At 65.6% G+C, this 22,429-nt stretch overlaps 2 protein-coding genes across 6 annotated transcripts in view; one reads left to right on the top strand and one right to left on the bottom strand.

Annotated features, from left to right (window-relative positions):
• The first annotated feature begins 1,230 nt into the window (after positions 1–1,230).
• Positions 1,231–7,389, top strand: INKA1 (inka box actin regulator 1). Its single transcript, XM_077822032.1, has 2 exons — positions 1,231–1,348; positions 6,467–7,389. Exons 1-2 carry the CDS (start codon positions 1,298–1,300, stop codon positions 7,346–7,348), a joined length of 933 nt encoding a protein of 310 aa, XP_077678158.1. The 5' UTR covers positions 1,231–1,297; the 3' UTR covers positions 7,349–7,389.
• A 612-nt stretch (positions 7,390–8,001) lies between these two features.
• The window catches only part of UBA7 (ubiquitin like modifier activating enzyme 7), a 45,853-nt gene continuing 31,425 nt past the window's right edge, over positions 8,002–22,429 (bottom strand). For 3 of the 5 annotated variants that reach the window (XM_077822035.1, XM_077822036.1, XM_077822039.1), the window contains 8 exons: positions 21,979–22,053; positions 17,088–17,277; positions 16,157–16,266; positions 15,337–15,429; positions 14,597–14,791; positions 9,825–9,926; positions 9,140–9,315; positions 8,002–8,341 (listed from right to left, as the gene is read on the bottom strand). In XM_077822035.1, the coding sequence (XP_077678161.1) occupies positions 8,206–8,341; positions 9,140–9,315; positions 9,825–9,926; positions 14,597–14,791; positions 15,337–15,429; positions 16,157–16,266; positions 17,088–17,277; positions 21,979–22,053 (1,077 nt within the window). In that variant the 3' untranslated portion in view covers positions 8,002–8,205. The remainder of the gene's footprint in view (positions 8,342–9,139; positions 9,316–9,824; positions 9,927–14,596; positions 14,792–15,336; positions 15,430–16,156; positions 16,267–17,087; positions 17,278–21,978; positions 22,054–22,429) is intronic. The other 2 variants (XM_077822037.1, XM_077822038.1) reach the window with 2 other exon arrangements.

Raw genomic sequence — 22,429 nt, 5'->3', positions numbered from 1 at the left:
GGCACCCTCTGTGAGGACTGCCCAGAGATTTCAGTCGGGCACTGCCTGTGCCCTCCGCATCCACCCCCAGCCTCCACAGCCCCCACCCACCCAGAGCTCTGCAACTGCCTGTCCCCCACGTGCCCACCCCCCTTCCCCCACTCACCCAGAGCTCTACAACTACCTGTTCCCCTCCACACACCCCTGCTCCCACCCCCAGCCTCCACCAACCCAAAGCTCTGCAACTGCATGCCCCGCATGGCCCTCCCGCACCCCCCACCACGCCCATCCCCAGACTCCCCAGCCCCTGCCCACCCAGAGCTCTGCAATTGCCTGTTCACCCTGTGCTCAGTCCCCAGTCCCCCCGCACCCAACCCCTGTCCCCCCCAGAGCTCTGCAACTACCTGTCCTCCCCTCATACCCACCCCCCAGCCCCCACCCACACCTCTGCAACTGCCTGTCCCCCCCTGCACCTCCCCACACCCACCCAGAACTCTGCAACTGCCTGTGCCCACCGCACCCCCCCTTGTCCACCCACCTACCCACCCAGAGATCTGAAATTTCCTATCTCCCCCGTGCCCACCCATCCATCCAGAGCTCTGCAACTTCCTGTCCCCCCACCGTGCCCACCCCCAGCCCTCCCATACAGAGAGCTCTGCAATTTCCTGTCCCCCCCTCATCCCCCCGCGCCGACGCCCCAGAATTCTGCAACTGCCTGTCCCCTGCGCCCACCACCCAGCACCCACCCAGAACTCTGCAACTGCCTGTCCCCTGCGCCCACCACCCAGCACCCACCCAGAACTCTGCAACTGCCTGTCCCCTGCGCCCACCACCCAGCACCCACCCAGAGCTCTGCAACTGGGCTGGGGGGCTGGTGCCTTCGGTGCCCAGGGCTGGGTGGGGCTGGTGCCCAGGGCTGGAGGGATGGTGCCCACAGTGCCCGAGGCTGGGGGGCTGGTGTGCCCATGGTGCTCTGGCTTCGGAGGAGGAGGTCGATGCCCGTGGTCTGGGTTGCTCAGGGCTGGAGGAGCCGGGGCCCGGACGGGGCCCCTCACGCCGTCTGGCCCAGGGGATACCCTAGCGGACTCCGGCCCCCGCCGCCCCGGGAATCACATTACTGAGGCCTCCCATTGGCCCGGCCCGGCCCCCAGGTCGAGGGGAGACCGGGGCTCATTGGCTGCTCCAGGGCGGGGGCCGGGCCTGGGACAGTGAGCGCCTGGGATCCAGCTCGCAGCTCCGGGCCAGCGCCGAGCGCCGGGCTGGCGGGGCGCCCTGGGCTCCCTGCGCGCACCGGGGCTGCCCGCCTAGCCCCCCCGACATGCGGCGCGCCCGGCTGGACGCCTCCCTCGGCCGCCTCCGGGCAGAAGTGGTGAGTGGCCTGGCCGGGCTCGGAGGACAGCGGGTGCGGCCGGGCAGCCCGGCTCCCCCTGGCAGCGGCGGGGCTAGCCCGGGGAAGGGCGCTGGGGATGCAGGGCAGAGGCCAGGGGCGTCCCCGGAGTATCGGGGCTCGGCTTTGCCCGGACCACGCCTAGCACCGCTGGGCTCGGTTGGCTGCCCGCGTTGGGCACATGCCAGCCCTGCCCGCTCCTGTGCCCAGGGCTGCACGCGGGGCCGGGCAGCCTCAGGCTGGGCGTCACCAGAGTCAGGCCACAGTATCGGGCCACGGGCTGTGCTGGCCCAGAGCTACCCTCAGCCCCTGCGATTGGGCCTGCCCGGCTCTGGGATCCCCGAGATCCAAGCAGGGCCCAGACTGCCCCCAGCCCCCTGCTGCTCCGCTGGCTCCATGCTCAGGGACTCAGCCCGGCTCGAACCCTGCCCTCTATACATGGGGCAACGGAGGGGCTGGCTGCCCCCAGGGAGGTGGGCGCTGGGCTGCCCTGCCATGGGGTGGGGGGCTGGGGGCGTTGGTGGGGGCAGAGTGTGACCCACTCGCAGTAACTGGCGGCTGGAGGACTCTTCGGCCATAATTTCAAAATGTGACCAGGGACTTGGGGACTGACATGAGAAGCCGCAGGGGGCCTGATCACCCCCCCGGCCGGGTGCAGGGGCCTGATCCCCTGTGTGACCTGGGCACAGTTCCCCCAGCCACCCACCCACCCCTGGTGGCCTCAGGGGCCTGATCCCCTGTTTGACCTGAGCACTGCCCGCTGCTAGTCTCAGGGCTCCCCAAATCCCTGGGCACATCTGAAAATCTGGTTTTTGGCCCAGGATGGGTGGGCAGTGCTGGAGCAGGGCAGGGTCCCCAGGCAGGGCTGTGCACACATACCCACCCACATTTCCGGGCACCCACATGCACCTTTACCCGCACAGGGCAGCAGGCGCGTGTGCTTGGTGTCCGGGGTTGGGTGGTCCCTGTGGGCAGGGGAGGAGCAGCAGGATTCCCTCCCTCACAGGCGGCTGACATAGGAAGCCATTTTTGTTGTTTTATATCTGATGTCAAGAAAGTGCCGATTGCCGAACAACTGGTTGCTGGGTGACAGGTTAGTGACATCAGAGCTGGGGGAACCAATCTGTCCGAGGGGATAGTGACATCAGAGCTGGGGGAGCCAATCTGCCCAAGCTGGGCCCGGTTCAGCCCTGACTGGTCGTGGCAGAGGTGCTGTTTGGCCCTGTCACTTGGTCCCATGTCTCCCTCCTGTAGGGTCTGTTGTGTCCCCGGGCTGGGGCTGGGGCTGGGGCTGGGGCTGGGGCTAGGGCTGAACGGGCAGATCCTGGGGCTGTTCCGGAGCCCTGGGCATGGCCTCTGCTATGGGAGTGGGCCTCTGGCACTAGCCCTGCTGTTTCTGGGCCCGCCTGGGTCTGCTTACTGGGCAGGGTGATTTCCCTGGCCCCTGGGAGCATGTGGCCCCGATGCCCTCAATCCTCCAGCAGCTCTGGGCAAACCTGGCCCCTGTTCAGGTTGAAGCTTTGGCGGAGCTGGATGATAGATGGTTTTCATGGCATGTTGGATGCCAGGCTGCTGGGACCAACTGCCTGAGCCACCCCCTGCAGGGCTCCGCTCGGCTGGGGCCTCGGCTGGTGTGGCCTAGAAGAGCTGGGGAGCAAACGAGAAAGGGTCCAGCACTGCCCACAGGGACCCTGGAGCTGCACATGCCCTGGGTCCATCCAGCCCCCCAAGACCCAGGCCAGTCTGCAGACCCCATGCCTTGCAGCCCAGCTGCCCTCAGCCAGCAAGTGGGAGTCACCAACTCATTTCTAGGACAAAGGGACTAAGCCCGAGCTGTGGTGCCATCACTCACAGCTGGGGACACGAGGCTGGAGCCGCGGGGCGACTGGGTGAGCAGGCCCTTGTGGTGCAGTAGTGCAGGAGGTTTCCCGGGCTCGGGGCTGCAGCAGGCATTGGGGCTGAATTGCTAGTGTTTCCCTGCGGGAAGTGCAGCGACGCCCTCAGCCGGGACGTGCGGGGGAGAGGTATGGTGGCTGGCAGGCAGGGTGGGATGTGGGGGTGGCTGGAAGCAGGAGGAGCCCCACCCCAAAGCACAGAGCTGGCAGCACTAGGGAGCCTCTCAGGCTGGGCTCGCCTTGTTAAGGCCCCAAGTCCTTCTGTTCTCATGGCCTCACGGCCTGCCCTTGGCGAGGCTCCTGGCACTCCAGCCCCGGCATGTCCCTGCTGGCCACCTACCACACAGCGCGCTGCTCTTTGTACCTGGTGGGGCTGGAAGCCAGGACTCCAGGGTTTGCTTCCCTGATGTGGGCAGGAGTGGGGGCTAGTGGTTAGAGCCAGGCCAGGGAGTCCGGACTCCTGGGTTCAGTTCCCAGCTCTGGCACACTCATGTGTATCTGTGGGGCAACCCCAGCCCTGATGTCTGTCCAACCACCTGGGTGTGACTGCAGGGGTTGGTACAGACAAGGGGACCTGAGCAGGTCCCATCGGAGGGTGCCTGTTGGTGTGGCTGGTGCCCCGTGTGTGCCTGGCCCTGGTGAGCAGTTCAGCTCCCTCCTCCCCGGGCCCAATGCCTGCGCTGGCTGTGTGGGACAGCACCAATGGCCCCCAGAGCTCATGTTGCCCTGGGCTGCTGACGTGGCCCACTGGAGCGTGGCCCCTGGCTGCCCCAGGCCCTGGCTCATGGCCCTTCGCTAGTGGTACATGCCTGCCCTGAGGAATTCCCAGGGGTGGGTGGGAGCCAGGGTCCCTCCATACTGCTCCGGGCCAGGCCTACGTGGTGCCCCTTCCCTCTGTCCCCCAGTGCTGGACTCTTCTGGGCACCCAGCGTCTCTGGCCAGGCCCAGCTTGTGTAACTCCAGCTGCCGTCTCTATTTGTCATGTCCCAGCGGCTGGGCTGGGGCTGGATATGTAGCTGCCGACGCAGCGGGGCGGCTGCTTGCTCACCCCGACATGCTGCAGCACGCGGCAGGGATGGGCTAGCTCGGTGCAGGAGCAGCAGGAAAGTGGTGCCCTGGGGCTGGGTGCACGTCCAGGCAGCGGAGCCCTGCATGTGCATCTCCCCCTTGCAGCTCCACACCCAGCCCAGGCAGACGCTGCTGCAACTGCAGAGACCATTGCTTGAGTGCCCAGCCCAACCCAGCTGGACCCCGGCATCTCCTAGGGCAGCCCCTGTGGCCACCCAGAGAGGGGACAGGGACTCAGCCCCAGCTCTGGGGGCCCTGGGCCCAGCTGGCCTCGCTGTCCGGGAGCCCAGAGCCTGGTGAGTCCTCTGGGGGCTCTCCTGGAGGCTGAGTGACATGGGGATCAGAGGGAGGCTCCTTGCAACCGGTGCTTGGTGAGCACGGGGGGGGTGAGGGGGGCGACGACACAGCATGGGGTGTTTTTGGGGCAGAGTGTATAGGTGGTGGTGGGGTGTTTATGGGGGGTGTGGAGAAAGGGCAGGGGGTGTATGGGGAAGGACATGGAGAGGGTATACAGAGGAGGGTATATAGTGGGGCACAGTGTATATGAGCTTGTGGTTGCATATGGGGATGGGACAGCGGGTGTGGGGACAGTAAGATGGGTGGATGCGGGGGTGTAGGGTGGCAGGGAGTCAATGGGGGGTGAGGATGGAGTGGGACTGGATGCAGGGCAGAGAGTGGATGGGGGCATGGGGGCATGGGGACAGGGTGAGGAATGGATGGGGCATGAGGTGGCATGGGGTGGATGGGGAGTGTGGAGACGGGACATGGGGTGGATGGGAGGAGCGGGGTGGATGGTGGCGGGGGGGAGGAGGGGATGGGGCGGGGAGTGAATGGGGGGAGGAGACAGGGCGGGGGGTGGGTGTGGGGTGGCAGAGGGTGTTTGGGGGGCATGAGGAGGGGGCAGGGAGGTGGATGGGGTGCATGGGGACGGTGCAGGAGATATGTGGGGTGGATGGGGTGGGCACTCTGGTGTCCCATAGCCAGTCACCCGGGTCACTGCCATGGAATGACCTGGCTCATGGGGCTGGGTTCCGCCCTCGTGCCTGGCCGATAACCCCTGAGTGTCCTTCCCATCCTAGGTCCTGGGGCCTTTGTTGCCATTGGGCCGGTGCAGGGAGAGCGTTGGAGAGTACTGGGACTGCAGACAGGGTGACAGGTGTTGGGATGGGGGAGACAGTGACGGGGCTGCTGGAGGCAGGGGATGGTGACAGAGCTTTTTGAGGGGACAGGGCTGTTGGGGGTGAAGGACATGGCTGATGGAGGCGGTGGACGGAGGTGTTGGGATGGGTAATGGGAGACAAGGCTGCTGTGGGGACGGGGCTGTTGGAGGTGTTGGGACAGGTGATGGGGGACGGGGCTGCTGGAGGTGGGGGACAGGGCTGCTGGAGGTGGAGGATGGGGCTGTTGAAGGTGTCAGGCTGGGTGATGGGAGACAGGGCTGCTGGGGGGACAGGGCTGTGGGAGGTGTCAGGACAGGTGATGGGGCTGTTGGAGGTGTTGGGACAGGTGATGGGGGACAGGGCTGATGGAGGCGGGGGTGGGGCTGTTGGAGGTGTCGGGACAGGTGATGGGTGGCAGGGCTGTTACGGCGATGGGGCTGATGGAGGTGTCGGGATGGCTGTTGGGACATTGATGGAACTGATGGAAGTGGGGAACAGGGCTGTTGGGAGGGGGACTGTTGGAGCTGTTGGAGGTGTGGGTGGTGGGTGGCAGGTGGCAGGGTTGTTGGGGGGGATGGGGCTGATGGAGGTGGGGGATGGGGCTAATGGAGGTGTCAGGATGGCTGTTGGGGGGGGATGGGGTTGTTGGGACATTGATGGGGCTGACTGAGGCGGGGGATGGGGCTTTGGAGGTGTTGGGACGGGTGATGAGGCTGTTGGGATGGTGACAGGACTGATGGAGGTGGGGGACTGGGCTGTTGGAGGTGTTGGGACGCGTGACGGGAGACAAGGCTGCTGGGGAGATGGGGTTGTTGGAGATGTCAGGACAGATGATGAGTGAAAGGGCTGTTGTGGGGATGGGACTGTTGGAGGTGGGGAATGGGGCTGTTAGGGAGATGGGGTATGGGCCAGCCATGCTACCAGGGTGGCCAGTCCATCAGGGCAGCGATCACATCACCATGTTCCTCTCCCCACAGTTGTGCCTGCAGGCGGCGGGGGACACGCTGCGGGATCAGATGCAGGGCATGATGCGGACTCTCCACGAGCTGAAGCGGGTGCCAGGCCCAGCTCCACGGCTGGGGCCCCCCAAGCCCGTGCCAGCTCCCCCACAGCCCTGCTGGGAGCGGCCTGCGGAGAACCGGGCATCGGGCGTCTCAGAGGCAGACTCAGCCTGCTGCCTGGAGCTGATGGAGGAGGAGTGCGCACTGCCCGCTAGTGAGAGGAGCCTGGAGTTCGACTCGGGCTACTCGGAGGTGTCAGGGGGGACGTGGCGGGAGGAGGAGGGGCTGGTGCTGCGCAGGAACCCCCTGCCCCCCTGCCAAAGGGCACAAAGGCTCTCCACGGGGGGCTTCCTCCGCAGCAGCCCTAGCCAGGCCCCCGGCCGGCAGGTCCGGCCTAAGTCCACCTCAGATGCCTGCCTGGAGCAGTGGCGGGTGCTGGAGTCGGCAGACACGCAGGACTGGACTGTGGCACTGCTCTCACAGAGCCGCAACCGGCAGCCGCTCGTGCTGGGTGATAATTGTTTCGCTGACCTGGTGGAGAACTGGATGGACCTTCCTGAGGAGAGCGCCCTGCCCCACCGGCTGGCCAAGCCCCACGGCTTTCTGCTCAGTCTCTCGGGCAATGTGCGGCGCAAGCTGGCCAGCCTGGCACGCCCCAAGGGCCCCGCTGCCCCCCAGCCCGGCCCCAAGCACCTCCCCGGCCCAGGGGGCCTAGGTGGGCGGGCGCAGGGGCCCCTCTTCCACCAGTCACACGGCGACATTGCCAAGCTCACCACGGACTGCACCCGCTTCGCTGCCCTCTTGAACAGCCGCAGCCGGCAGCCAATCATCTGCAATGACATCATTGGCTACATTTAGCCCCGCCCCCAGCGCATTCCTGTCCCAGCTCTGCATTTGTACCCAGCTCTGTAAATAAATAAACGGCTTTTGTATGGAACGCGCAGCCGAAGCCTGTCGCTTGGGGAAGGGGATGCAGCGCTGGGCACGGCCGGAGCCCGTCACTGGCCCAGTGTGCTCTTGTCCTCACCAGGGGCTTTGTGCCAGCTTCACCCTGGTGGCTGCAGCCTGCACTGGGGCAGGGGAGGGAGCCTGGCTCACCTAGATGGTGCACACGCAGTGCATATACCCACACACACAGAATAATCAATGCACGCACACATGCACCCCCCCCACAGTGCACACGCATGCACTGTGTGCTACACAATCATGTTGCACGCACAGGACGCACCTATTAAAATGCTGGAGCTGCCGGTGGGGGGTGCCAGGCTGTGCTGGCCCTGCCCACCTGAGGCTGCCATGCCCAGCTTCCATGGTTGAGGCAGCACCAGGCTGGGCCTCGATCTGTGGCACAGAGTTGGCGCTGGTGCCAGACTATCCCACGTCCATCCCAAGGAGTGGGGCTATTAAACCTGTTATGCCCCTCCCCATTTCAGCAGGAGAATTACAACAAGTAGTTAACGGATGGGGGCACTGCCCTCACCCCCTGGAATGAGCGGTCCTCTGGCTCCTACTGACAGGGACAAGGGTTTATTAGCTGTAGGGGGGCCGGGGACAGACCTCGCTCCCAGTGCGCCCATCTACATCCTGGGCTCTCCGCTGCCAGGCTGGTGAGAAGCGGGCCAGCATCCCGCTGAGCATCTCAGGGGGCCTGTAGCGTATAGCCAAGCCCCCACTGCCCATCTGTGCCCAGGGAGGCGCCTGGCAGCAGGCTTCACTCAGCCACAGGGTAGCCGAACATGCACAGGCGGTAAGACGTCGTCGTCCTGTTGGTCCTCGCAGACCAGGTCCAGCACTAGGATGCGGGGGGGCCGCCAGGCTCCTCCAGGGGGGCCGCCCACCAGCTGCATCAGTCTAGGGAAGGGGAAGGGTGAATAAGCCACAGGGCATCCAGCAGGGGCCAGGCCCAGTGTATGTGCCCAGAGGCTATGCCAGTCACCCCTGGCGAGCCTGCATCAGTGGAAACCTGGCAGTGCCAGTGGGCACAGCCCTGGCTGCAGTCCAAGCACCCAGAGCCAGGTTTGAAGAGCCCCTCTTTTTGGGCGTCCAGCTAGCCTGCCCGGGGCAGCAGCCCAAGGTCAGAGTGGCTCCCCATGCTAGCCTGCCCCTCACCAGGCTCCCTTAGCCCTTCTCTCCTCCCCCCGTGCTGACACTGGCCCCAGTCCTTCTCCTCGCAGAGCCCAGGGGCACTGGCAGGGCTCTTTGGCTGGAGGAGCTGCCATGGCCAGGCCTGAGGGCAATGCCACCTGGCCCTCGGGGCCTCTCTGCAGAGCACAGCCAGCAAGGGGCCGGGCAGGGGGTCCCGGTGCAGGAAGCAGGATGTTTACCGGGTGGTCAGACCGGCCAGCGATCCAGCTGTCGGAGGAGTGGGGGAGCTGGACTCCTGGTGAGCGGGGGTAGGGGGGAGGGGCAGTAGGGAGGGAGAGCTGGAGCGGGGAGGGGCAGCGGGGAGCTGGAGTCCTGGCGACTGGCAGGGGAGGGGCAGTGGGTTACGCAGGGGCTGGTGCTGGCCCCCAGGACCTCACTGGGGATGTGGGCTCATGGGGTGATGCCCCCTGCTGCAGGCCCATCAGCCCCCTGCAGAGGGAGGGCAGCCAGCCCAGGGCCGGAGGGGGGCCGGCTGCCAGCCCAGAGGCCCAGGACAGCACCTACCTGCGGGCGAGCTGTGCCTCACGTTTCTGCTTAGCCCAGAAGCTGGCATAGAGAATGGTCACCCCGCACAGTACTGTGCGCACAGGCAGGCCGTGCACCCCCTGTAAGGCAGGAGGGGCGTCAGGGATGGGGCAGGTCAGTGCCAGGCCCAGCACTGGGCGCTCACTTCCCATAAGCTTTTGTGGAATAGGAAAAAAGGTGTAAGTAGAGGGTCTCCCCCAATCCCGGATCTCTCCCAAGCCACAGACGGGGCTGTTCCCCCAGTCGTTGGGAGCACCAGGGTCCAGCCGGTCCCAGCTGGGGGTGGGCATGTCTCCCGGAAGTGGGTTGCGCGCTTCCCCCCAGCATAAGTCCCAGACTGGACGTGCCCGGACTAGGCCAGCATGCAGGGGGCTGTCTGGAGAAATTGGGCAAGCCAAGACCTTCCCAAGCAGCCATGTCCAGCAGTGGGCACCCCAGAGAGACCTGGGTAGGGGGCAGGTGAGAGCTGGGGGGAGGTGAGTGCCTGCCCCGGGTGGGGGCAGACTCCCCAAGGCCCAGCCACAGCCCCTAGGCAGTGGGGACAGGACTCAGGTTATAGAGGGAAAGGGGGGGTTCAGCAGGATGTGGGGGGAGGGCACAGGCCTGTTCCCACAGCCCCCACCCAGCCCAGGTTCTGGTGAGGGGAAGAGAGGGGGATGGTCACCTGCAGCTGGTCCAGGAGCTCCTGCAGGCTCAGCTCCTCCCCGTGAGCGCCGATCCCAGGCACCTCGACCCGATGCCAGCAGCTCCACGTCTCCTGGCCATACTGGTGGGGACACAAGGGCAGGCTAGAGCCACCATGAGGCCAGGGAGCCAGGTCTCCCCATCTGTTTCCTCCCCCTCCCCCTGAGCACCAGCTCTGTGCATGGCCACGTACAGTGGCACTTCCCCTCAACAATGACACACGGCTCTCTCCCTGCTCTGCCCATTAATACATGGCTTCAGGTCGTGAGGGGCATCGCCAGAGCTGGCAGGAGCTCGGGGCTGGGATAGTAGGGGCTGTGGGTCGGGAGTGAGAGGCATTGCCAGAGCTGTAGAGGGAGCCTAAGGCTGGGCTAGCAGGAGCTGTGGGTTGGGGCTGAGGGACACCACCAGAGCTGGCAAGTGACAGGGCTGGGCTAGCAGGGGCTGTGGGTCGGAGCTGAGGGAAACCAGCCGAGCCAGGGGGGCGGTTTGCCTGGATGGTCCCTTTTGCAATTCCCTCCTTTTCAGAATAATCAAAATCACCCCAGAATGTGAATTAGAAAATCCACATCCTGGCAGTGGGGTCCAGAGCCTCCCTGGCCAATCCAACACTCAGCTCCCTTCCCTGATGCCTGTCCCAGTCCTGGCCTCTGGCTAGTGAGGGCGAGTGCAAACAGGACCCTGCATCCGGGTACGGCAGTGTTAGGACATGGGGGCCATGCCCAGCCCCCCTGGCCCCTCACATGAGGACAGGCAGGATGCAGAGGTCAGGGTAGGACATACGGCCTGGGGGGGGGCACTGGAGGGAGGGGATAGGGCACAGCCCAGCCCCAAGCAGACTTGGGCGAGAGCTCTGCTCATGCCACAGGGAGCTGGGGCCCCTGGCTGGCCAGGCTGGGACAGAGGACAACCCCCCTCCGCCAAGGGCTGTGCCCAAGCATATAGCTCCCCTATGAGCATTGATAAGGTGGGGGTCTGAGCTGCTGAGCTCTGGAGAGGCTGGGCCAGGCAGCCCTGCACAAAGCCCCATTGAGGCAGTGTCCCCCCGCACACACACAATCAGCCACTTCTGCCTGCGCGTCTCTGCCCTGCCCAGGACCCAGCCAGCTGGGGCCAGGGACGGCTCTGACTGCCAACAAGCCAGGCCTTTCTGGGCGGCCCAGATGTGGGGAGAGCATGCGGGCACACGAGGCTGCCAAAGGGGAGATGACTGGAGTGCCTGGGGGGGGTGGAGGCAGGAGTTCTCATGGGCTTGGCCCTGACATGGCTCATCCCCCCAACCCAGGGCCAACTTTGCCCCAGCTGGGCCCACCCCGGGCTGCAGAGATCTAGGAGGCAGGACGGTTGCCCCAGACACCTCCTGCACCACAACTAGTCAGCCCACAGCACTTTCCCCAGCCTCACAGCTTTGCGCCCAGGCCTAGTGCTCACGTTGCTCAGCGCCAGCCCCAGGGCAAGCCAGGCCCCTGCCCCTCCCCTGCTGGGCTCTCTGCTCTGCCTTCCAGCAGGGCCCCCACTGTGCCAAGCCCCAGCTCCCTGCCCCTGGCCACTCTGCCACCTCTAAGGCAGTGAGCTCATGGTAGGGAAACTGAGGCACAGAGGCTCACTCCCCCCCCATCCCCTGGGAAAGCCTGGGAAAGCCCCTGCAGCAAGCCTGGCATAGGCAGCTGGGGCCACGGTGTGTGTACTTGGAGCAAAACAGCCTGGCCATTTGCTGCAGCTGGCCCTGGCCATTTGCTCTTGCCAAGTGCTGCGGTGGTTCCATGGGGCAGCGGGACCCACCCCTTCTCACCCGGGTGGGACAAGGCATTAGCACCTGGCCGCTCCCCCCACTCCCTTCGCCACCTGCAGCCTGAGAGCCTGGCAGAGTTAACTCTGTGCTTGCCATGGCACAGCTCCTCTGCTGGCCCCACCCAGAGCTGGGGGCCCTGCTGGTCCCTGCCCATGTGGGCATTGCCCCACATCCCTTCAGCCCAGCCTGGGAGACGCCTGCTGTGCCCCAGGAGCTCAGAGCACAGGCCTGGGCCCAGGACTCCTGGGGTCAAATCCTGCCTGATGCTGCCCTGCTGGGTGACCCTGGTGTAGCCCATCTGCTCCCAGCACCTCAGGTCCCCTCTGGGCAAGGGGCTGACACTCCCACGGATGGCTGTTCCACTCTTGCCAGCCTGCACCCCCTTCCTGTCCCCAAGGGCAGCAGGGCACTGACCCAGACGACTCCGCTCCTCCCCACATTGAGCCAGAGCTCAGCATGCTCAGGAGAGCCAGGCTGCGCAGAGCCCACGGCAGCCGACCTCTGCCTGCTCTCCTGCCAGCCCCTGTGTGCTGGAGCTGTGGCCCCACTGGTCTCCCAGCCAGGGAATGGCTCCCCCAAGGCACCCAGGCCTTAAGAGGGGCTCCGGACCCCTTTGGGCTGCAGCTTTGAGAGCTCAGCAGGGGGCGCTCTTCCCTGGCTGTCAGGGGTTGTGCCAGCATGGGCGGGGAGCTGTGCAGCAGGGTGTGGGGCAGGGGGTTCTCCCTGGCCGACAGGCCGGCCCCCTTGCCCCTGTAGGGGGTGCTCTCATTACCCATGCTGGGACCAGCCCTCAACCCCATTGCACCCCAGGCCCAGGAGCTGCGGTCCTGGCCAGACTGTGGGGTGCCCTGCTCGGGGGGCTGTGGGGTGCACTGCCTGGAGGGGATGGGGGGGGAGAGTGGGCTGTGGGAAGGCAAGTGCAGGCCGGGAGCTAAGCTGGCTGCGTTAGTGGAAATACACTGAGACCCATGCCTGGCGCCTCCTCTTTCCTGGCCGCCCCAGCCAGCCTGGCTCCCCTTCCCCCGCCCCCACAGGCAGCCTGGCTCCTGCCAGTGCTTCCTGTGCAGCAGGAAACTTGCCTCCTCCCATGACACATGGTCCCAATTTAGGGCCCTGCCCCCGGCGCCCTCTGCTGCCCAAGCCAAGTGTCAGGCCTGCAGAGGGGAGCAGAGCATGGGTGGGTGCCCATCCCAGGCCAGGGGGAGCAGAGCGGGGGAGGGAGTGCCTGTCCCAGGCTGGGGGGAGCCAGGCATTGACACACAGCAGCTACTCCCACTGCCCTACAGACCCCCGCTGATCCCCAGAGTTCAGCCTGTTTCCCTCACTACCCTACAGCCCCCAGCTCATCCCCACAGCTCTGCCTGCTCCCAGAAATGCCCCACAGCCCCCCGCAGATCCCCACAGCTCCGCCCACTGCCCCAGAGCCCCACACTGCCCCACAGCTCCACCTTGCTGACCTACCGCCCCCTCATTGATCCCCACAGCTCAGCCTGCTCCCCCCACTGCCCCACAGTTCTGCTGCTCCCCCCACTGCCCTACAGCCCCCTTCTTGCCCATATCTCAGCCTGCTCCCCCCACTGCCCCACAGTCCCTGCTGCCCCACAGTTCTGCTGCTCCCCCCACTGCCCGACAGCCCCCTTCTTGCCCATATCTCTGCCTGCTCCCCCCGCTTCCCTACAGCCCTTGCTGCCCCACAGCTCTGCCTGCTCCCCCTGCTGCCCCACAGTCCCCCACTGCCCCACAGCTCTGATGCTCCCCCCACTGCCCTACAGCCCCCCTGCTCCCCATAGCTCTGCCTGCTTCCCCCACTGACCTACAACCCCCACCTCCCCCACAGCTCAGCCTGCTCCCACCACTGCCCTACAGCCCCCCAAGCCTCCCCACACTGCTTGCCTGCTCCCCCCTCTGCCCTACAGCCCCCCACTGCCACAGAGCTCTGCCTTCCCCCTACTGCCCTACGGCCCCCCACTAATCCCCACAGCTCTGCCTGCGCCCTCCAGTGCCCCACAGCCCCCCAGTGCCCCACAGCTCTGCCTGCTTCCCCCGCTGCCCCACAGCGCTCTCGTGCAGCAAGGCCTGGCCGGGGCAAGTCAGGGGTAGCTCAGCGTGGCAGAGAGAAAGGCAGCCACAGGGGCTGGGGCTGAGAGCTGCTCAGCCATGCCCAGGCAGCTGTTGGCAGAGCCCCGGTCCCTGGGATGCTGGCTCCCAGCATGGTCCAGGCGTCAGGGGCTGGACAGCTCCCCACACCGTGCGCACAGGATCTAGGCCCCGCACGCGTGCTGGGCCCTGCACCCAGGCAGAGGGCACAGCATAGGCTAGGCTCAACCATGTTCATGGCGCCCCTGCACTGCCCCGGCTGTGGCTCCCTTTGCTTCAGTGTCACCCAGAGTGGGGGATCCCTAGCTACAGCTGCAGCCCCTCACCCAGAGCCGTGCTCCCCTCCACCACCGAGATGCAGCTCATGCTGGGGAGCAACACGGTGCAGCCAGGCAGCCACCCCAGAACCAAAAACAGCACACAGGAGATGGGAGTGTAACAGTGAGCCAGGACCCTGGGCGCACCCTCCCTGTGCCAACCTCCCCACACTGTACCTCCAGGGCACAGGCCCTGTAGGGCCGTGCTGGGTATCGGGCCAGCCCTGACTGCCAGGGGAGACCCTGTGTGGTTCTCTGCAGCACAGCGCCCCTTGTGACCCTGTGCTGCACTGGGGCATAGGTGCTGGCCCTGACCACCAGGGGAGACCCCCAGCCCACTCCCTGCAGCACAGCACCTCCTAGCGCTGCACTGAGGCATCGTTCAGCCCTGACTGCCAGAGCGCGGTCACCAGCATCTGGCAGCCCCCCAGCCACTGACTCTGCTGCCCTTGAGGAAGGCCCATCCCCCCTCCCGGCCATTCAGCCCCGAGCAGCCCCTCCTGGGTGCGGGGGAGGTCATTGGCAAGGCCAGGCATGGGGTCTCACCTTGTAAGTGGCTGGGGGCGTCAGGGGCTGGAAGCGGGTGAGCAGCGGCTCCGCAAGCTGCAGGAAACTGTTGCGGTAGGAGCCGAGGTCCTGGTGCCCCCACACCAGCTTGTAGAGCTCCAGGCATGCCAGTCCGGCCACTGCTGCTGTTGTGGTGGCAATGGCGGGCACGATCCTGCCCGCCACCCGCTTGCTCTGCCAGGCAACAGGGAACTGTGTCAGCAGCTGCTGCCAGGGGTGGGCGCAGGGCCCCAAACCTCGTAGCTATCCTGGGGAAGGCCTTTGCCTCACCTCCACCCCTGCCCCCACCCTTTGTCTGTCCACAAGGAGGCCCATAACCCCAACCCCGACCCCACCCTGTGTCTGTCCCCAGGGGGCCCGTTCCCCCACACCCGTCCCGTGTCTGTGCCCAGGGGGGGACTGTTGACCCACCCCCATCCCACGTCTGTGGCCGGGGAGACTGTCGCCCCACTCCTGCCCTGTGCCTGTGCCCAGGCGGGCCATCACCCCTCCCCACGTCTGTCCCTGGGAGGCGCCTGGCCCCGGCCCCGGCCTGCATCTGTCCCCAGGGAGGCCATCGCCTCCCCCCCCCTCCCCGTGTCTGTCCCCGGGGAGGCCATCGCCCCACCCCTGCCCCATATCTGTCCCCAGGGGGGCCATCGCCCCACCCCTGCCCCACATCTGTCCCCGGTGGTGCATGGTCCCGCCCCCACCCCACCTCTCTCCCTGGTCCCCCACACCTTGTGCCAGTCGGCGGGGGCAATGCCGTAGTTCGCAGCCCGCAGGTTGGACGCAGCCATGATGAAATCTACGTGGCTGTTGCTGTCATCGTCCTGCAGGGCCAGCGCAAGAGGGGCATGATGAGAACCGGGGCCGGACGCCCCATCCGAGTGCCTGCAGGGGAAGCCCCCCGTAGCCGCCACCGATGGGCAAGGCCTAATCTGGTGAGGGCAGCCTGGGTCTCAACCCACAGTACATAGGGCAATGCCTGCCTTGCAAAGGGGGCAGTGCCCCAGCACGTCTCTGACATGAAGCCCTGTTCTGAGTGACATGGACAGCCAGCTGTCTGGCCACCCCGGCCACTTCCCGACCCGTGACCCCTGCCCGACACTGCCTGGCCACCCCAGGCCCTGCTCGACCCCGTATGGCCACCCTGGCCCCTGCCTGACCTGTGACCCCTGCCTGACCCCTGCCCAGGCCCATGCTCAATCCACCTGGTTTCAATAGCCCCTGCCCAACTGCTGCCTGACCCCACATGGCCACAGCAGCCCCTGCCTGAGCCTGCATAACTTCACTGGCTCCTGCCCAACCCCACGTGGCAGTAATAGATAGTCCCTGCCCAGACAGCGCCCACAGGGCAAAGGCCAGCCCACGGGTGGGGCCGTGTGCTCCACCCTGGCCCCTCATGCTCCCCCAAGGCGCGTTGGAATCTCCCACAGCCCCAGCCCCTGGGCAATGCCAACCAGGCCAGTCAACCACCCCAGCCACGGCTCACAGCACCACACCCCCTCCCCCCAACTCCTGGGGGAGAGTGACCCCAGCCAGTGCAGCCCCCACTACCTTCTCAAAGTGGATAGGCTCCATGCGGTGGGTGCTACCGCACCCCCCCTCCAGCAGTGCCCATCTGCGCTCTGCCAGCTCCTGCCTCAGTGCTGCCAGCTGCTCCTCGTCTGCAGGGGGCACAGAGAACAGTGGGGCTGCAGCTGGGGGCAGGTCTCCTGAGTCCATCTGTGGCATTCAGGGAACCCCCAAGCCAGCAGCAGGGTGGGGCAGCTCTGGCAGGAAGACTGGGGCTGAGTGCCATCCCGGGGTGAAGCCACGGACAGCAATGTCCCCAGCAGACACTGCCCCAGGCTGCTCTAGGACGGTGCCAGGAGCCCTTCCAGGCCAGCAGAGCAGGAGCAGGGCCTGCGAGGTGCCCATTGGGGAGTGGGGCCAGTACACATTTCAGAGGGGGCCAGGGGCAGCATGGGACCTGCAGCCGAGCTTCAGGCAAGGAGTGGGCCAGGCTCAAGCCCTGACTGTGCCAAGGCCCTCTGAGCCCCAGCGAGGCGGTGTTGGAGTCAGGGCACCCCTTCCCCCGGTGGGCCAGGATTCTTCTGGCCCAGGTCGGAGGGCACCCACCCGCCCTGGGCAGCAGGTACCAGCGGAAATGCAGGCTGGTGGGCAGGGGCTGCCCAAGGCAGCGCCTGCGAGGGAAATGTCTACTCCAGAGGGGTCCGAGCCAGGCCAGCGAGCCTGCAGGTGTCTGCAGAGGGTGACAGGCTGCTCTGCACTGGGTCCTGGGGTGCCTGGCCACCGACTCTCACAGGACAGAGCAGAGCTCCCCTCCCCTACCCCGGCCAGTGTCAAGCAGAGCTCCCCGTCCGCAGGCACCAGGCAGAGCCCCTCCCCCACAGCTGGCGCCAGGCAGAGCTCCCCGCCCTGGCCAGTGCCCACTTCCCTTCCCCCTGCATAGCCCCTTGCACCGTGACCCAAGCATGGCCCTTACCGACCCCGGCAGGCGCCTCCTCCATCTCCTCCTCCGTGACGGGGATCCGCACCCCCACCTCTGGCTGGAAGGGCGGCACAGCCATGGCCCGTAGCGTCTCCCTGGCAGCCGCCCAGTCCCAGGGCACCTGCAGCCTGTGCATCTGGGCAAAGAGGCTGGCAGCCGTCATGATGTACTCCATGTGTGTGCTCTGCGAATACAGCCTGGCTCAGCGGGTGGGGAGAGCGGGGGCAGTCCCTGCCCACCCCCACCACTCCCCCTGCTCCCCCGCTCCACACTTCCCTTTCTGACCCCTCCCCCTGTTCTCTCTGCCCCACCACGCCCCCTGCTCTCCCTGTCCCACACCTCCATCTCCTACCTCTCCTGCCCGCCTGTACCCTGCATCATCACCCACCCATGCCCGGCACCATCATCCATCTGCCTGCCTGTCCTCTGAACGGTCACCGGTGCCCGGCACAATTGCCCTGTGCCATCATCCACCCACTTGCCTGTACCCTGCACTGTCACCCACCCGTGCCCGGCGGCCATGCCCACCTGCCCGCCGGTACCATGCCCACGCCTGTGACCAAGCCCTGCGCCATCATCCATCCGCCTGCCTCTACCCTGCACAGTCACCCACCCACACCCAGCACCATTGCCCTACACCATCATGTACCCACCTGCCTGTACCCTGCACCGTCACCAGCCCATGCCAGGCACCCTCGTCCACCTGCCTGCATGTAATCTGCATCATCACTCACCTGTACCCTGCACGGTCCACCCACACCTGGCACCATCGGCCACCCACCATCGCCCTGTGCCACTATCTACCCGCCCGCCTGTACCCTGCACCGTCACCCACCTCACCCACCATAGCTCTGTACCATCATCCACCCACCCACCTGTACCGTGTACAGTCACCCACCCACGCCCAGCGCCCTCACCCATACACCTACGTGTACCCTGCACCATCCCACACCCAGCGCCCTTGATCACTCGCCCGCCTGTACCCTGCACCATCACCTGCCCATGCTGGCGCCATCGCCCTGTGCCATCATCCACACACCCGTCTGTACCCTGCACCATCACCTGCCCACGCCTGGCGCCATTGATCCGTGCCATCATCCACACATCCGTATGTGCCCTGCACCCACCCGCTTGTACCCTGCACTATCACCCACGCCCAGTGCCATCATGAACCTGCCTGCCTGTACCCTGCACCGTCACCCACCCCACTCACCATCACCCTGTGCAATCATCCACCCGCCCGCCTGCACCCTGCACAGTCACCCACCCACAGCCAGCGCCCTCGCCACCTGCCTGCCTGTACCTTGCACCATCACCCTCACACAGCCAGCACACTTGCCCACCCACCGCCTGTACCCTTTACCATCACCCACGTCCACATACACCTGGAACCCATACCCACCCACCCTTACCGTCACCTGTGCCCACCTGCCCACACCCAGCATCATCACCCACCCACTTGTACCCTGCTCCGTCACGCACCCATGCCCAATGCCCTTGCCCACCCATCACCCATTGCTGTTGTCCGCCCACCTGCCTGTACCCTGCACTGTCACCCACACCCACCTGCTCATGCCCAGTGCCCACCATCGCCTGTGCCATAATCCACCTGCCCGCTTGTAACCTGCCCATGCCCGGCACCATCATTCACCCACCCACCTGTGCTCTGCACTGTTACCTGTGCCCAGCACCATCGCCCAGCACCATCATGCTCCCGCCCACCTGTATACTGCAGTGTCACCAGCCCCACCCACCATCACCCTGCGCCATCATCCACCATCACCAGCCCATCCCTGGCACCCTCGCCTGCCCACCCGCCTGTACCCTATATCGTCCCACACCCGGTGCCCTTGCCCACCCACCCACTTTACTGTCAGCTGTGCCCACCCACCCAAGCCTGCTACCCTCACCCACCCACCCCCTACACCATCACACACCCATGCCTGGCATCCTTGCCCACCCACCTGCCTGTGCTCTGTACCATCACCCGCTCCACTCACCATCATTCACCTGCCAGCCTGTACCCTGCACCGTCACCCGCCAATGCCCAGCACCCTTGTCCATCCACCCACCTGTACCCTGCACTGTCACCCGACCACACCCAGTGTCCTTGCCCATCTGCCTGCCTGCATCCTGCACTGTCACCCACCCCACCCACCATGGCCCTGCGCCATCATCCACCTGCCAGCCTGCACCCTGCACCATCACATGCCCACACCCAGCATCAGCGCCCTGTGCCATCATCCACACACCCGTCTGTCCTTGCACCCACCCACCTGTACCTAACCCACCCATGCCCAGCGCCCTCCCACCCGCCTGTTCCTTGCACCGTCCCCGCCTCCCAATGATCACCCTGCGCCATCATCCACCCGCTTGTCTGTACCCTGCACTGTCACCAGCCCATGCCAGGCGCCCTTGTCCACCTGCCCGCATGTAATCTGCACCATCACCCACCCATGCCTGGCCCCCTCGTTCACCCACCCACCTGTACCCTGCACTGTAATCCACCCACGCCCGGAGCCCTCGCCCACCCACCCGCGCTTACCCTGCACCATCACCCAACCATGCCCAGTGCCCTCGCCCACCTGCCTGTGTGTACTCTACAATGTCACCCAGGCCCTGCACCATCATACACTCGCCCATCTGTACCCTGCACTGTCACCCGCCACCTCGCCGTTACCCTGCGCCATCATCCACACGCCCGCCTGTACTGTGCACAGTCACCCGCCCACGTCCAGCACCCTCGCCCACCTGCCCGCCTGTACCCTGCACCATTACCTGCCCACACCTAGTGCCATTGCCCTGCACTGTCACCCGCCCCACCCACCATTGCCCTGTGCCATCATCCACACACCTACCTGTACCCTGCACCATCCCACGCCCAGTGCCCTTGCTCACCTGCCCACCAGTACCCTGCTCCGTCATCCGCTCATGCACAGCACCCTTGCCCACCAATGTGCCTGTACCCTGCACCATCACCTGCCCACGCCCAGCACCATTGCCCTGTGCCATCATCCACACACCCATCTGTACCGTGTACCCACTCGCCTGTACCCTGCACCATCACCCACGCCCAGCACCATCATGAACCCGCCTGCCTGTACCCTGCTCTGTCACCCACCATCACCCTGTGCCATCATCCACCCACCTACCTGTACCCTGCATCATCACCCACACATATCTGGCACCCATGCCCACCCACCCTTACCGTCACCCGTGCCCACCTGCCCATGCCTGTCACCTGCCCGTAACCTACACCGTCACACACCCATGCCCAGTGCCCTCGCCCACCCATCATCACCCGTCGCTGTCGTCCGCCCACCCGCCTGTACCCTGCACTGTCACGCACGCCCACCCGCCCATGACCGGCACCATCACCCACCCACCCATACTTTGCACCATCACCCGCCCCTGCCCAGCACCCTTGCCCACCTGCCCATCTGTGCTCTGCACTGTCACCCATGCCCAGCACCATCGCCCTGTGCCATCATCCATCTGCCTGCCTGTACCCTGCACTGTCACCCGCCTATACCCGGCATACTCTGTGACGGCGTAGGGAGTATTAACTGGGTAATACTGCATGGGAGTTTTACTAGTTTACTGTCTTCTGCTAACACAGGGTGTGCCTCCGTTTCCCTGGGGTATTGCACCAATACTAGAAATAAGGGTGTGACTTCACTGAGGGATGATACTTGAACGCCAGTATGCAGAAGATGGCGGCTGCCCTTTGTAACCTGAGCCCAGGAGGGGGTTGAGGCCAGGTGACTCCTTCTGCCTGGGAAACTGGACAAAGGCTGGAGGAGGGACCGAGGGTGTGGCTGGGTGAGGCATCAGGAAGGGGTGTCAGTTTTGGAGCTGGCTGAGGAGATGGCGGGAGGCCCAGAACCTTGGTCTGGGCTCCCCACCCCCAAAGATGGAGCTGCCTGAGGGGTCCTGTTTTCTGTACCTACAAGCTCTGTTTTAGACTGTGTTCCTGTCATCTAATAAACCTGCTCTTTTACTGGCTGGCTGAGAGTCACGGTGGATTGCAAGCAGTGGGGGTGCAGGGCCCTGACTCCCCCACACTCCGTGACACCATCTCATGCCCATGCCTGGCGTCCTCGTCCACCCGCCCGCACTGTGCACCGTCACATGTGCCTGGCACCATTGCCCTGCCCCATCATCCACCCACCTACCTGTACCCTGCACCATCACCCACCCATGCCCTGCACCCATCGCCCACACCGCTGCCTGTACCCTGTACTGTCCCATGCCCAGCGCCCTCGCCCACCCACCCATACCGTGCACTCTCACCCACCCACGCCTGACACCATCACCCACGCACTATTGCCCTGCGCCATAATCCACCCCACCACCTGTACCATGCACTGTCACCCGTGCTCACCTGCCCATGCCCGGGGCCATCGCCCACCCATCATCACCCAGTGCCATCATCCACCCACCTGCCTGTACCCTGCACTGTCACCCATCCACCCCCGGCGCCATCGGCCACCCACCATCGCCCTGCGCCATCATCCACCCGCCTGCCTGTACCCTGCATCATTACCCACGTCCAACCACCCACGCCTGGTGCCCTCGCCCACCCGCTCACACCTGGTGCCATCGCCCGACCACACCCACCCACCTGCCCCCGGGCCCCCCAGCTCCTGCCCCAAGCATAGATCCTGCCCCTCACAGTCTCACCCCCAACATGAGCCCCGCCCCTAACACAGGTCCCTCCCCATGGGCCTCTGTCACCATAACCCAAACTCTCACACAGGCACCCCCCGACAGGGGCCACACCTCATCCACTAGCCCCAGCACAGAGCTCTCCCCAGCATGGGTCCTGGCTCCACCACTGGCCCCACCCCCCACCTGCAGGCACCCTTGACTGCTCCCCACTTACATTATCGCAGTCAAACTCCAGGGGCCGGGGGCATCTCTTGGGCGCTGCCCAGAAGGGGACCCCAGGGCTGGTCTCCTGGGGACAGGGGAAGCCAGGGGTCAGGCCAGGGCCAGGGAGGGGCCCAGCCAATGGAGGCTCCCCTCCCTGTGTGCAACTCCAGGGCAGGTCACAAGGACCAGGGGGCTGAGGCTCCATTGTGGGATGTGCAGCAGGGACTTGCAGAAGGGTGGGCTGACGGTGTGGGGGGGCCGGGAGACAAGGGCCAAAGGGGTAGGAGGGTGTCAAGAGGTGGATGGATAGAGGCCCGGGGGCAGTGAGAGCCCAGGAGTTCAGGTGGGGACCAGATCCATGAGAAGTGCAGGGGACAGAGCCTGGTGTACTGAGCCTGGAGGCTCTGCGGGGGTGATTGGAGCCCAGAGGGATCAGAGCCAGAGGGGATAGGAGCCCGGGG

Source organism: Eretmochelys imbricata, chromosome 7 (genome assembly GCF_965152235.1).
Source record: "Eretmochelys imbricata isolate rEreImb1 chromosome 7, rEreImb1.hap1, whole genome shotgun sequence".
Lineage (NCBI taxonomy): Eukaryota > Metazoa > Chordata > Testudines > Cheloniidae > Eretmochelys > Eretmochelys imbricata.
Note: the sequence above shows the minus strand (reverse complement) of the source record. Positions and strands in the feature narration are given on the sequence as shown.

Coding starts and splice junctions, on each gene's coding strand:
- INKA1 (XM_077822032.1), top strand. CDS start 1,298: ATGCGGCGCGCCCGGCTGGACGCCTCCCTCGGCCGCCTCCGGGCAGAA. Junction 1,349..6,466: donor GCCGCCTCCGGGCAGAAGTG/GTGAGTGGCCTG, acceptor CTCTCCCCACAG/TTGTGCCTGCAGGCGGCGGG.